The following is a 14,690-nucleotide window of genomic DNA, read 5'->3' as shown; positions in this document are numbered from 1 at the left end:
TTCCCCCACAATTCGTTTGGCATTCGGTGGCTTTCCCCACTCGGTCATACCGAGGCCCTCAGATGTTGTTGTTTTCTCGGCTGCTCCGGTCGCGCGTTCGTGGTGCTCTCGAAATAAATCAGATATAGGCGAACTATGAATTAAAGAGTCCCCAGATAATAAAGCATAGTTCCCCAACCGAGCACGCGATCATCGAAACCGAACTCTCGAAATGGCCGAACCTGTGGCAACGGAAACCAAGGTGCTGGGCAACGGAAACGCCAATGGAAACGCGGTCGGAATCGCCGAATCCGCCAGTGCCGTGTTCCAGGAGAAGATGAAGCTGCAGTCGGAGGAGCCCAACGAGATAACCGCGGTGCCCAAGTACGGGCTCAAGCTGAAGTTCGACCATGTGTGGCCGGAGCGGAGGATCCAAAACGTGCGGGCCTCCATAAGGCAAACGCTGCCCATGGTGCCCCTCGTCTGCAGGTGGGTTATGAAAAGTGCTACAGATGCTCTTGACAACTATAGATAAGCCACCCCGAAAGTTTCCCAAATTCCAAGAAATTCTGTTCAAAGGAAGTACATAAAAATGCAGCCAAGCAAACTTCATTTCTTTAAAGAAATGTTGGTATACCTGTTACTCATGGAACACCTAATAGTGAAACCCCTTTAGAAGAGCTCTTGACTAGACTGTTCTCTCCAATTTTTGAATAATAGAGATTATTGTTCTTAGACTTTATATATCACAGGAATTCAATGTATTTTCATTTTAACAAATCCAAATATTATAAAAACTCTTACAAATATGTTATCTTGTAGTTATGATATGATAAATATTCATTCGTATCTAACGTCTTTTAAATATTCCTTGTTTGCAAAAGTTCCAGTGAATTTCTCTCAGATGCTGGGGTATGGACACCCTATCCATAATTAATTAAGGCACAGTAATGGGAAATCAATATCTGGGCCTAATAATACCTCACCAGGAGTGACATCGAGCCTGTCCTGCGCCCCCCTCCTCGCATAATCGCTTTCTATATCTCTCGTGCGTGCCAAATATAGCGCCAGGTCCTGGCCAGCACACACAGACACACTCGAGTAGGCCCAGCTCATAAATTGAATTCCATTGTGGTCCCCCTTGCCAACTAAATGACATTAAAAACCTTAGCTCAGAGGCCCAGAGGACACCAACACACAAGGATCTAGTACAGGAAGTGAAAAAATGGTTTTATTATCATGGCATAAGCTTTAAAAAGGGTATTTAAATCATGTGTAATAAAAGGGAATTCAATACGTGCACAGTTCGTATGGTTTTGTAGCGCTGATTAAAAATTAAAATTTAATTACATTTACAGACGGGGAAACAATAGTGCAATTAATTGATACACTTTTTGTATGGCATTTTTAGAAAACACTGCCGTTCGTCCAGTTAATTCAAAGTTCTGTACATTTTTACTACCTACATCCTACAGATCGACTCCAGCATAACATTACTTTATGCGGTTCCCTACTTTCTGTGTCTCCCCAAAAAAAAACCCGCATAGCTTGGCGCCACAATGTTTCCTTTGACCCACCTCCCTGCCCCACTCCTGTCTGCCCGCATTGGCGCCACGTTGGGCGTCCTGTTCGCGTGTCCTGGCCACATTTCAGAGCTACAACCGAAAGGACTCAGCACACAAATACAATAGTTAACTTTTCAGGTCCCTTTTCATAGTTGGCGCTGACTGACTTTCAGCTGAACCCTCAGGTTCCCGCTGTAGCTGTCCAAAATCACAGCATTAACTGACCCAAGAAATGACCCATTTCACAAAATTTACAAAGTGCATCGAACTTGTGGGTCAATTATTAAATCACCGCGTTTATTTCTCAATTTACACGAGTATTTAGTAAGCTCTCGAAATTTAAAAGCAGGCGTAAAGGTATGACTAATTCTGATCGTAATTTCTATGACGTGTACAGAAAGGTTAACAAATTGTCTGTGCCAGCTTATCAGTATCACTATAAATTTTTATTTTTTCGCTGCCGATAACTCTTATTTTTGCTAAAGTGAAATTAAACCAAGTACAATTCCAGAAATAATAAAAAAATGGTTTAAATAATTTGGATTATTACACAGTTTTTAGAATTTGTTTTAAAAATGGTGTTCAATTAAGTAGCAAAAAATGGAGAAATACTTTAAACGAAGTTTCTGTATAAAATATAATATAAATATATAATAATAATATAATAATATAAAGAACTTACATTTTTTCAAACGAAACGAAATTTTATAAAACGAAATATGACTAATTTACTCTTCCTCTTTGAAAGAGTGCATACTAATTTCTGATAAAAAAATAATTGTTTTATTTAAACATCTATATTTTGAGAATCATGATGTTGTTGAATATTGGTTTGTACCACTAAAAAGATAAAACTCAGGCTACCTAGCATAAAAGAGTAATAAAATATTTTAGTTGTTACTACCAATGCCTTATCGCAGCACGATAAATGTTATGTCATGCAGTAGAAGTCTAATCTTTATTATTTAGGCCATTTTCATAGAAGCTTATCAAAATTCTTTAGTAGTGTGAAACAGATTTTACTTTGTTTTTCCGCTTTTTATTCGGTAAAGTCAAAACTAACCTATCTCAAGACTTTGAATTTCGCACTTACACTTTAAAACGCTTTTGATTAGTTATTGTTGAACTTCTTTGTTGTCACTCCAGCTGCGTCAACCTATTCAGCTTTTAAAGCTTGATTTAATTTTTTTATTATACAATAAGTATACACCGCGATTAGAAAAGCCTCACCAAGGTTGACTATGCGATTTTCCAGACTGAGAGAGTTCTCACACAGGCCTGATAAGCGAATCAGAGGGGCTATACCCTCGCAAATCATATAAGGGAGTGTATTTGATTAATTATTATATCAGCATGGGGTTGGAATATAACCTTATTTAATCAATGTTAATATATCATTACCCACAAAATATGGGTCATTTTCGTTCCCTCAGCATTTATTTTCGCGAGTTCAATGTATCTTTGATGACACAGTTCCGGCAATTTTCCTTTTCCTGATTGCCAACTACTTTTCACACAATTTCAATTCAAGCTGGTAGAAAAAGCGGCGCCAGTTGGGGAAACCTACATACATGCTGTAGTAAATCCAACTGCCAAGCCGAACCACCCATCCAGCCCGTCTGTCACACATCAAGTGCTTTTGGCAAGCTCCCAAGGCGTGTGCCCAATGTACTCCTTGGATCTCCTCGGGCGCACTAAGGCCCCTCATCTCGAGCCTGCATGTCCCTGGAAAATCTCCAGGATATCCTCACAGTACATTTGAAAAATCCGTGAATGGCCCTGGACTCCTGCGAGTCATGTGCACTCGTAAATGGATACTAACACAGTTCGTTTTCCTTTTATTTTACTCTCCTCGCGCACTCAAATCATATGCCCATCCAGACGGAGCACTTTTCGGTATTGTTTTCCCATGGCAGAGCTGAAAACTTTGTGGTAAGATGGAAATCTTATGCGAGTCGTTATAAAAATGAATTCCCCTAGGGGAAAACATTTTGTTTTGAAGCGCTTTCCCTTATCCATCTGCCTTTCAACTTGTCACATTTTGTTTATTTTTGATGCATCTTCCAGGGTTTTCGTTGCTTTTTTTGGTCTGGCTTTTTAGATTGGAAGTGCTTGCACAGGAGATTTGATATTTATAGAGTGTTTCCATTAAGTACCGAAGATAAATTGGGTTTTGTTAATTCCCTAAATGAAGGGAAAAATCAATACTTTTGTGGACTGCCAAGGATAATTAATCGTCCCTTGTATGAGGAAATATCAAGCAGTAAACCTATGCTGCCCAAAAGTATCTTTTTATGATATTACATTTAACCTCTCTGCGAAAGTTAGCAAACAAATTAAACTCCAGCCATATGCCAGCTTAGGTCAAACTAACTTAACTAATTTCCAAGACGACAGCAAAGTTGTGTATTAATTTCAGGCAGCAATTTATCCAGGTACCTGGACATCGTCAACTAACTTCGTTAGCTGCTTGCCACAAGCAATTTGACTCCTGTCCCCTCCTTGCTGTCCTGCCCACCTTCACCTGACCCACGCTGACCCGGAAAAAGTTTTCTCCAGGAATTCTGCAAATTGTGTGGAACAGGCCAGTTTGTGGCACAACCCGAAAAAGAGGAAAGTACATAAGGCAGGGAGATTTTCGGTCTGGTTATCTGGTTCAGACCTTAATTGGGCGACTGAGTTGAAATTCAATTAAAAAACTATTTTCATGGGGGAAAAGGTATCCCTGGTTAGCGATGAAAGATCAAATAAGGAACCTAACTAAAAACTAAGACTACTTTAAAATGTAAGTTACTAAAGCATTATAAAATTTGATTTATTTTTGGCCAACTTTCTGGATTTATTCTAAATAGTCAATTCTTTTCTCCCGATTGCTATGGCTTTTAAGAAAGTCCAGTAAATTCCCCATAATACTAGCAACTGTCACAAATATTGGTCCCACTTTTCCATCTAGTAGGCTTCCAAAAGTCAGTCTAGCCAGCCCTGCTCGCAAGTTCGTTCTCGCTCTCAGTTTTCAAGTATTTTACCAAGTGAACGTTTCGTGGATTTTTTGACTTGAAGACGACCGAGCTCTACGCTGGTGAACTGGCCACTGGTGATCCGATCCGCGATGAACCGTCACGAGGGCGTTGTGTGCAAGGGATGCGCCAAGGAGTCCTTCACGGGCAGGTGCTACCGCTGCCTGACCTGCCGCCAGTTCGACATATGTGCGGACTGCTACAACAACGACTTCGCCGCCGGCGAGCATCCGTTCGACCACCCGGTGGTGTGCATCTACACGCCGGCGGACGTGGAACTCTACTTCGGGGGCGAGTACATCAGCAGCGATCCGCCGCAGAGCTACCGCTGCCCGTACTGCAAGAGATGGGGCCTGAACGAGTCCACCTTCCTGGAGCACGTCTCGTCCATGCACCCGAATGCCAATCCGCTGCTGGTCTCCACCATGGTCACGCTCTTCGAGCAGCAGCAGGCGGCGCGTCTCTTCCTGGAGGACGAGCAGTTGGCCTCCATAGTCGCCGCTGCCACGTCGCGCAACGATCAGATGCGGCGCACGGTGGGCTCGCTGGATCTCTACCTGGTGCCTCTCAATCGGGATGGCAGCTACATGAAGCCAACGGCCAAGCCGATCCTGGCTCCGGCGAACAAGGCCCTTGAGATGTCAGCCAGGGAGCGGATCCTGCGCGTGACACGCCGCAATGGTGCCTCCGCGGGCCGATCGGGCACATCCACTGCGAGACCCCCGCCTGCACCAGCCTCGGGACACAGCTCTACCCCCGAGATCACAACGGATCTGGAAGACGATATGATCGCCATCGCGACCAATCCCCGCCTGAATTGGATACAACGAAATGTGGCCGCGGTCTTTGCCCTCTCGGAGGCCGGCTCCAGCTCAAACTATGACCTCCCGACTGCAATGGCACCACCCACCGCCCAGCAGCAGCAACAGCAGCAGGTGGCTGCCCCAGGGCCAAGTGCTGCAGCAGTGGCAGCTGCTTCTGCCTTTATGGCTGCCCCCGTGGCCGCTCACCCATCGCTGAACGAGATTATGCGCTACTATCGCGACAACCCGGAGCCGGGCTCCGGGCGAACCGGCCGCTCCAGGCCCGCGAACCCGGCTCTGCAGCCGGCCAGCAGTGGCAGCAATACCCGGATTATAAGCGTCTATGGACCCACTTCAGCTTTGACACCGGGGCCAAACAATTCCCGATCCCTTTTCTTGCCCCCGGAATTCTATCCCCGCGACGAGCGTCGTCGCTCTGCCAGGGTGCCCACCTTTCCGGGCAATTCGGGAGGAATCCAGCGCGTGGGATCCAATGTCCGGGCTCTGGCCGCCCGCAACGTGGACTTCACTGACCTGCCGCCGGAGGAGAGTGAAATGGCGGACTTCGAGTCCCTCCTGCGTTGCCTGAAAGAGGAGCCGGCCAAGTTGGTCAAGCAGCGGGAGCAGGAGCGCAAACGCTATCTGTGCTATCGCTTCCTCACGCCCAGGAGCCTCAAGCGCCTGAATGACAACTTCCTGGTGCTGCGGGCCGAATTCGTGGCCCAGCTGCTGTGCTCCGCCCTGTTGGAGGAGGATTTCCAGGGGGTCTCCGTTGCCCCCATTCGAATCATCAACCCGAAAAGGAAGTTTCTCTCGGGCAGCGAAATCGCCGGCGCCGGCGATGCTAAGAAGAACGCCCGTCGTCCTGCCCCATGAATTATGAAATCTGTTTTCTGTACGATTTGTACCATTTTGTATTGGTTAAATTTTCTGTTTATATCGAGATGACTTTGGTAACTGTGGCTCAGAGCGCCAGTAAATTCACGGCATTTTCGGATTAATCTTTGAGATGGACTGGCACATAGATTTAGTTTGGCACATTGTACATTTAATAGGTTTATGAGAAATACAAAAATCATAGAGGGATTCCAAAAATATATAATATTCTATTACCAAAAAACCTTAGCTCAGATTTTCCGAAAGGGCTCTTCAAAGCCCCAAGTACTCGGAAAATTACCACCCACAGCGTTGGCACTTCACAGCAGCACTTCTCGGAAAAAAAAGCTCCTGCACTTTAATTTGACTTAATTAAAAAGTCAACAGGCTGCCTGGAAAACAAAGATTTTCCTCAGAGCTTCGGAATCACAGTTTTCCTTGCTTTGCAATTGGCTAGCGGGAGATTTTCTAGCCTTTCAATTAGCCCTTTCATTGTTGTCGAGCCATTTTCCTGACCCCATAAAGAAGATGTAAATGAAATAAAAGCCTTATAATCTGCAAGATGAAATTGCAACTTTTAATTGAAAATAATTGGATAACTGGGACTGAGGCGCATCTGTGCGTAGCTTATCTTGTTGCGTGACGTCAAATGAAAATCCCTTTGAGAGGCAAATGAGTTCCAAGCCTCCTCGTCTTTTTCTCTGTGGCAATTACGGGGGTTGTTGAATATAAATACCCTTGACAAATGTGATTTGATTACATTTTGAGACATAAAAAAAATAAGTATATTTGACAAGATGAGGTATTTTGCGATTTTATATTTTAAACGTCAAAAGAACGCTCCTTTTCATTATAATTTACAAATTTGAAATAATATAATTACTTTGAACCATAAAAATAATAAATTTCTTGTAGTTAAAATATAAATTAAATCCCCAATAGAAACCACAAAAAACCTTACCTATTTTGAGGCTTTAAAACCAATAATGAATTATTTTGCCCTTAATGACGCATTTACATACTTTTATAATTAAGATTGTTAAACAAGAAAGAGGCGCGACTATTGATTCAGTGCTGTGAACAAAGTTTGCCAAAGGTGTGTTCCTAAATAGCAAAACGAATTGTATTGTTTAACCTTTACTTCTGATAAGAAACCTTTAAAATTACATTAAAAACTGATTTTTCTGTACTATTTGTCATTTATTTATTTTAAGTATATTTTTTAAGCGAATGTAATGCAAGATTTAAACCGAGTTTAATGGCAAACCCGAATCAATATCCATACGATTTATCTGACTTACAGGGCTCATTACAGTGTCTGTCCCATTGGCTTTCGAAGCTTTTCCGTATGCCCGACAGCATTCCGGCCATGCACTTGACTTTGGCAACCCGAGACACCCACTGACCTTCAAAGAGGGCCTAAAGCGGCCCCCGGGGAGGGCCAAAACGGAACGCTAAGCTGTCAGAGCCGCAAATGCCTCTGCCGAGCACTTGGGGTTGTTGGGGGGAAAGCACTCACAACTATGACATCATCGGGGTCAGGGCACGCAATTGGTTTAGGACTGGAAGTGAGAATGGAATGGAGAATGGAAATGGAAGTGGGGAGAATACTAGCTGCGAAAATCTAACTTTCCTCTCTCTTCTTGCCACAGATATGCGGCCTACTACTGGAAAGTGTCGCGTGAAGGTCGCCGGGTGTACATGGACTACTACTACATGGAGAATGGCAAGCAGATCTACGGGGTTCCCATCGGCGGAATCGGAGGTGGCACCATTGGCCGCGGCTACGCCGGCGAGTTCTGCCGGTTCCAGATGCGCCCCGGCATCTACGAGTACAATGTGGTCCAGGCCAACCAGTTCATCGTGACCATCAAGGATCCCAAGGGCTGCACCATCTTTCAGAGCCTGCTCTCCAAGTGCAGGTGAGCCTATACCTTCCCGATCGATCTGTCTCTCATTCTAAACCCTTTCCACCGTTGCAAAGAAGTTTTACTTTCCTATTTTCCACATTTGTTTTCCTCTCGAACCCTCTGTTTGTTATGCGTGATTCGTGTTGTTTGCATGTTTTGAATTTAATTTCTGTTCTATAACTCCCTCACTCGCTCCATAATGTATTACCATGAGCCTCTTCACGACTGTTAGCTGCTACTTTTATTTGTCGGATATCTATTTTGATGGGTTCTCCCTGTTTTTCCCTATAAAACATAGATAATGTTGGTGTAGAGTAGCCCAGAATTTTGATATATTGACGCGGGGAACAATGAACTTTCTGTTCATAGCGTGCCAAAGTTGTACACGTCAGTTGTCATACAATTTATTTAGAAATTAGGCCATTTAGATTTAGTAAGAATTTATAAAAGTAATGACAAATTTAATCTCTGGTTAATTTATTACCAATTTTTAAGTTTAATAAGACAATAAAAGTTGGGTTTTTTTCTAAACAACATTATGGGTTGTTAAAATCAACATTTCCCCACTTGACAAAGGCTTTGTTTTCTGTTATTTTACAAAAAGAAAGGTATACCAAAAACAAAGAAAAAATACAAAGGTGTTTTCAAAACACTTGATAAGACTTTTGATTATTGCTTTCTGCTGATGACGTTTGTGCATTGCCAAACCTTTGGTAAAAAGTATTGCTATGGCCTCATATTATAGGATACTCTCCCTAAAATACTACCAAAGGTAAAAAATTCTACCAAAGAAATATATCCCCACTGATTTTCTTAATTTTCCTCTTGACCACACTCTATTGCTTACAGTCAAACGATTTCCACTACTCTACTACTGATTCTTTCTACCATTCCCCAGTAATGTGTAAATATGTCCACACCTTAACCCTCTAAACGAAATGTGTGCGCTTTCCTTAACCCTCGTCCGCTTCAAGTGCTAACCCCCACTCACCTTAAAAATGGGTGTCGGTTTCTCTGTTCCTAAAAAACCTGTAAGAAACGAAACGTGTTTCGAACGAAGACTACAACTTCAACATTAAATATTTTTCTCTAATTCTTGATGCACACATAAAACGAACTTTTAAACACGCAACTCTTATCGCCAACAATCACCACATGGATATGTTAAACATACTACCACCGGTTCTGGGTTATTTTGGGTTATCTGGCGCGACGACATCGGTCTGATTTGGAATGGTACGCTGGTATGGTGGACGTTTTACCTTGGCTTTCTTATGCACTTTGGTTACGATTTGGTTTCGCTTTGTTGCTTTGCCACTCCCGCGCCATCACATACACACCACATCCATCCAGCACCAGGGACAAGAGCGGCGATCCGGATGCGGATGGCGATCCGGATGGGGAGAGAACTAAATGTCACCTGCCCAATTGCAGCAGTCGCGCCAAGCAGCCGCTGAGTGCCTGGCACTCGAACATCGAGGACTCCCGCTGCAGCTACACGGGGCTCTACCCGCGCTCCTGGACGGAGTACGACCTGTCCCACTATGGAGTGCGCCTCACCTGTCGCCAGGTGTCGCCGGTCATCCCGCACGAGTACCGGGAGTCCAGCCTGCCGTGCGCCGTCTTCGTGTGGAGCGTGGAGAACGTCTGCGACCAGGAGCGCAAGGTGTCCATCACGTTCAGTTTCAAGAACGGCACCGGGAACAAGAAGCAGGATGCCGAGGGCGGAGCCGAGGCGCAGCTGATCAGCGAGGGCAACGCCAAGGGTGTCTCCATCCGGCAGAAGATCGCCGACATGCCCTGCAGCTATAACCTGGCCTGCCGGGTCCTCCCCGAGATCAGCATCACGCGCTGTCCCCAGTTCGATCCCGCCGGCAACGGGGAGCAGCTGTGGGCGCAGCTCAAGGAGCACGGTCAGCTCAGCGAGCAGCCCACCTCGGAGACCCTGAAAAGTAAGTCCACGTGTTTTATAACTCGAACTATTCTTAGTCCTATAACATCCTTAGTCATATCCAAAACGTTTTTATTTTTAACCTTAACTTTGCAACTTTTTTAAAGATATGATCTTTTTTTTTAAATACTGATCAAAGTTTACTAGGAATTATGAAAATTAGTGAACCGGAATTGTTCTATAGGAATTGTTTGGTGATGAGAATCATTTAAAAATAATCAATATACTCGTATTTAAGTACTCTAAAATAATGATCAAGGTTAAAAATATATTCACGCTGAAATCAACATATTTTTCCGCTTATTAGAATGATTATAATGAGTGATATTATATTCTTGCTTTTTTCGGAAACCTCCTGGAATTTTTGTTTTTAAAGAACCTTAATAAAAAAAATTGATCAAGGTAAACCAAATTCATCAAAAATCCCAAACCGTACAAGATCTTCTAGCAATTGTTTGAGTATCATTTAAAAATAATCAATATTTTTAATAACCGTATTAGTTCAAGTTATCAAGATTATAAAATATTGACGTTTAAAACAATTCGATTTTTTAATGATCGATGATATCATGTCCTTCTTTGTGATCATTATTTTCAATTGCAAGTGGTTTACCCCTTTTATAATGGACCGTATAATTATTTTAAATAGGTTCGCAGTAGGAACATCTATCTAAGTTTTTAAAATGAATCTTAATTTTCTATCCCCACTTAGCCAAAGATATAGGCGTGGCTGTGTGTGCCCAGGTGGCCCTGAAGCCAATGGCCTCTCACGAACTGGAGTTTGTGCTGGTCTGGGACATGCCGAAGATTCAATTTCCCAGGAAGATGCAGACCCACACGCGCTACTACACCAAGTACTTCGACGACAGCGGCGACTCGGGTCCCAAGATCTGCGAGTACGCCCTGAAGCAGTACGCCACCTGGGAGCGGTTAATCGATGCCTGGCAGAGACCCATACTGAATGACGAGTAGGTTCACCAAAGGATCAGTAAATAAGGATATTAATGAACTTTCTTCAAGGACCCTTCCCGACTGGTACAAGTGCGCCATTTTCAACCAACTCTACTTCATCTCGGACGGCGGTACCATCTGGCTGAAGTGCGACTCCTCGCTGGGCACGGAGCTGGCCTACGATGATCCCCGGCTCGCCTACGGCCGCTTTGGTTACCTAGAGGGCCACGAGTACCGCATGTACAACACCTACGATGTCCACTTCTACGCCTCGCCCGCTCTGGCCCACCTCTGGCCCAACCTTCAGGTCAGTCTGCAGTACGACTTCAAGGATGCCATCGCCGCAGAGCTGAGCGATACCCGTAAGATGCTCTACGACGGCAAGGTGATGCCCCGCAAGGTCAAGAACTGCGTGCCCCACGATCTGGGCGATCCCGATGAAGGTGGGCTAAGAGATCTCTGGTGTTTCAACGGGTATCAAACTATAAATTGATTTGCTTCCAGAGCCCTTCACCCTTATCAACTGCTATAACATCCACGATGTCAATGACTGGAAGGATCTCAACACGAAGTTTGTGCTGCAAGTCTACCGGGACTACTATGTCCTCAATGAACTGGCCCAGGCCCAGGCGGATAATGCCAGCAAGTTCAGCTCTATTGAGTTTATTGACAAGGAGAGCTTGTACGAGTTGTACAGCCAGGACAACAAGCGCAAGAACTCTTCAGATGAAAAACAACGTGAGTTACTCTTAACACTAAACCCTTTTATAAACTAAATTGAATGCTTTTCCAGAGAACCGCAAATCTGCATCGATGTACATCAACGAAACCAATGGCAAGGTGTACCTCATGGACGCCATTGGCTACCTGAAGGCCATGTACGGACCCTGCAAGGCCATCATGGAGCGCACCATTGAGTACGACAAGGACAACGATGGGCTGATCGAGAACACCAAGATGCCGGACCAGACCTACGACTCCTGGGTGATGGACGGGCCCAGTGCGTACTGCTCCGGACTGTGGCTGGCTGCCCTCCAATCCATGTCGGCCATGGCCACCATCCTGGACCAGCCGAACGACTGCCTGCGCTACCAGGATATCCTGGAGAAGGGCAAGAAATCGCTGGAGGAGAAGCTCTGGAATGGCAGCTACTACCGCTTCGATCTCTCGCACAGCCACCGGGATACGATTATGGCCGATCAGCTTTGTGGGCATTGGTATCTGAAGTCCTGCGGCTTCGACTACGAGATCTATCCGAAGGAAAATGTGCGCACTGCCCTCAAGAGGATCTACGACAACAATGTCATGGGTTTCCATGAGGGCAATATCGGGGCGGCCAACGGGTTCATAGCCAATGCGGGCGAACCCACCAAGCCGGGTCACGTGGACAACAGCAACATCCAGGCGGAGGAGGTGTGGCCAGGCGTGGTGTACGCCCTGGCCGCCACCATGATCCAGGAGGGTATGTTCGAGGAGGCCTTCCAGACAGCCGGCGGCATGTACAAGACGATTTCGCAGCGCATCGGCATGAACTTCGAGACCCCGGAGGCGCTGTACGGGGAGAAGCGCTATCGTTCCATCGGCTACATGCGACCCTTGAGTATTTGGTCCATGCAAGTGGCATTGGAGAGACGGCGAGCCCAACGCGACTAAGTCGAGAGTACAATCTATACCGAAGTCTACACAACCAAAGATATTACTAAGCCAGCACAAAAATAATCTTAGCCTTTAGTTTGATTCTCCTGTCGAGGTTGAAACGAGCTTATTGATCGGGAGTGGGGGTGAAGATGATGTCTGAGATGGTTTTCAAATTTATAGCTTTATGTGTACTTTTAAGCTGGAATCTGTTGGCGCTTACTCCATGTCTTCTCTAGCTGCAAAGCCAGTCACAAATCAAACTGCTACTCTCTGTTGAAGTACAACTACGCAATGGTATTCAGATGGAGCACAATTCGTATTTAAATGTTAGCTAAGCAAAATATTTAAATCAATTATAACTGTTTTAATTAATTATGTATGTTCTAAGAAAGTATTTCAATGTGTAAACCGTTGCTGTCTGCAATAAATGTGACCAAAGAGTCGGAAACTAATCGAGAACATTACTTTTTAGTCTTAATTTAATAGGAAACTTTAATTTAATTCAAATCAAATCATTCAACTTTTAAAGTCTTCTCTGTAGCAACTTGCGGATCTCTTTTCTGGCTGATCCAGTGCTGCAAAAACTTGTCGTACTCCCTGCGGCTGCGACAAAGGATTACAAGGGAGGAGGGCCGACAGCCGTGGGACATCAGCTCCTCCATCCGCTCCTTGGTCGTTTTCAGGCTATGGCACAGAACGCGAGGCACTTGGGCGATCTCGAATCTTGTGAACTTGGCCTCATCGAGTAAGTAGTCTAGCACCTCCTTGATCTGAAGGATAAACTTTTACAACTATTGCTTATTTTGTGTATCGTAAGTCGTAACTTGCCTTGGTTACCCGCACTGTGTGCACCTGTGGATGCTTGTCCATTATTGCTTTGGCCTCACTGACACTGAAGCCCAAGCGGTGAGCCAGGTACTCCACCACGGAGGAGAACTGGCCCAAAACCTTTAGCTCATCCAGGGAAAGCTTCAGGGAGCGTTGCAGTATGGGTTCCGGACAGCGCACCATCCACGGCATGATTTTGTCCTTCTTCGCCCGCTTGGCACGCTCCAGGCGCATCTCAACCGACTTTGGCGTATAGCGAAAGGCCCACAGATCCTTGAGAACGTTGATGGGCGACACATTGTAGTCGATCATGTGCTGCAGATTCTTCTCGAACATCTCGTAGGGCATCTCCAGGATGAAGAGCCGCTTGCTCAGGTACTTGGTCACCAGATCGGGACTGACCTGCAGCTTTTCGCTGATGTAGTAGACGCGATTCAGCTGTGGCATGGTGCCCCTCTCGGAGTTGAGGGCGCCAACCAGCTTGCGGAGGCGGGGCACAGTGAGGCGCAGGAAGGGCACAAAGTGGTTGATGTCCTTTATGTCCATAGACTTGATTAGCTGCAGCTTCAGTTCCAGGCGCTCTGAATGGATAGAATAGGTAAGTGTTTACAAGGTGAGGAAGTGTTTAGAGCACTCACTGTCGTCCAGGGAGAGCAGCCAGGGATACTCCAGGAAGCTGCGCCGGCTCACTCCCTCCAGCTGCAGTGTGTCCAAGGTCAGGGCCAGCGACTTGCCCCTGTAGGTGCGGTGCACCAGCTCGTCGCTCATGATCCTCTGCAGCTCGTCGTCCGTGAAGCGAAAGCGTTCCCGCAGCGTTTCCATGAGCACCCGAGCCTTGGTGCCCGTCTCGTGGTCCCGGCGGTAGGGCACATAGTCGTTGTCCGCCTCGTTGCCACCAAGTGCGGCACTGATCAGGAGGGATTTACTGGGATTCTCCCGGTTTTCGTACTGGGAGAAGAGCAGGCGCCTGCTGCAGTGCCATTGGGCTGTGTTTGTGCTGGCATGCAGCTTCAGTGCCGTGCCAAAGCTGCGCAGTAGGTTTCTCAGCATGCCAAGTTATTTTGATATTCCAAATTGATTTCATAAAATAATATTACTTATAAAACAAGCGGCGCGAACAGCTGATAAGTGTATCGATAAGCAGCTGAACAGCTAGCTGACATGTGCAACAC

General features: G+C 45.5%; 3 protein-coding genes across 4 annotated transcripts; 2 read left to right on the top strand and 1 right to left on the bottom strand.

The window, feature by feature from the left end:
* Positions 1–56: 56 nt before the first annotated feature.
* LOC108032636 (non-lysosomal glucosylceramidase) lies at positions 57–13,149 on the top strand. Of its 2 annotated transcripts, none has more exons than XM_017106582.3 (7): positions 57–468; positions 7,893–8,162; positions 9,585–10,102; positions 10,814–11,069; positions 11,122–11,495; positions 11,557–11,790; positions 11,846–13,149. In XM_017106582.3, the coding sequence occupies exons 1-7, from the start codon at positions 212–214 to the stop codon at positions 12,703–12,705; spliced, it is 2,769 nt and encodes a 922-aa protein (XP_016962071.1). In that variant the 5' UTR covers positions 57–211; the 3' UTR covers positions 12,706–13,149. The 2 variants fall into 2 exon arrangements, with proteins under 2 accessions (XP_016962071.1, XP_016962069.1); XM_017106580.3 differs by having other exon boundaries at positions 9,504–10,102.
* LOC127010772 (protein ref(2)P) lies at positions 4,512–6,399 on the top strand. Its single transcript, XM_050885636.1, has one exon. It carries the CDS (start codon positions 4,654–4,656, stop codon positions 6,238–6,240), a length of 1,587 nt encoding a protein of 528 aa, XP_050741593.1. The 5' UTR covers positions 4,512–4,653; the 3' UTR covers positions 6,241–6,399.
* Positions 13,150–13,151: 2 nt separating the features above from the next.
* On the bottom strand, positions 13,152–14,661 carry LOC108032635 (transcription termination factor, mitochondrial). The gene is made up of 3 exons (XM_017106579.3): positions 14,157–14,661; positions 13,519–14,099; positions 13,152–13,460 (listed from the first exon to the last, which is right to left on the bottom strand). The coding sequence occupies exons 1-3, from the start codon at positions 14,566–14,568 to the stop codon at positions 13,203–13,205; spliced, it is 1,251 nt and encodes a 416-aa protein (XP_016962068.1). The 5' UTR covers positions 14,569–14,661; the 3' UTR covers positions 13,152–13,202.
* Between the last annotated feature and the right edge of the window lie 29 nt (positions 14,662–14,690).

Source organism: Drosophila biarmipes, chromosome 2L, assembly GCF_025231255.1.
Source record: "Drosophila biarmipes strain raj3 chromosome 2L, RU_DBia_V1.1, whole genome shotgun sequence".
Classification (NCBI taxonomy): Eukaryota; Metazoa; Arthropoda; class Insecta; order Diptera; family Drosophilidae; genus Drosophila; species Drosophila biarmipes.
The sequence above is the reverse complement of the archived record's forward strand: the minus strand, read 5'-3'. Positions and strand labels throughout refer to the sequence as shown.

What these genes read in the sequence shown, in the direction of transcription:
- LOC108032636 (XM_017106580.3), top strand. Translation starts at nt 212, where the DNA reads ATGGCCGAACCTGTGGCAACGGAAACCAAGGTGCTGGGCAACGGAAAC. An exon ending in ATGGTGCCCCTCGTCTGCAG is followed by an intron (nt 469 to 7,892) that starts GTGGGTTATGAA and finishes TTCTTGCCACAG; the next exon opens with ATATGCGGCCTACTACTGGA. An exon ending in AGCCTGCTCTCCAAGTGCAG is followed by an intron (nt 8,163 to 9,503) that starts GTGAGCCTATAC and finishes ACATCCATCCAG; the next exon opens with CACCAGGGACAAGAGCGGCG.
- LOC127010772 (XM_050885636.1), top strand. Translation starts at nt 4,654, where the DNA reads ATGAACCGTCACGAGGGCGTTGTGTGCAAGGGATGCGCCAAGGAGTCC.
- LOC108032635 (XM_017106579.3), bottom strand. Translation starts at nt 14,568, where the DNA reads ATGCTGAGAAACCTACTGCGCAGCTTTGGCACGGCACTGAAGCTGCAT. An exon ending in GCTGCTCTCCCTGGACGACA is followed by an intron (nt 14,100 to 14,156) that starts GTGAGTGCTCTA and finishes CTATCCATTCAG; the next exon opens with AGCGCCTGGAACTGAAGCTG. An exon ending in ACACAGTGCGGGTAACCAAG is followed by an intron (nt 13,461 to 13,518) that starts GCAAGTTACGAC and finishes TTTATCCTTCAG; the next exon opens with ATCAAGGAGGTGCTAGACTA.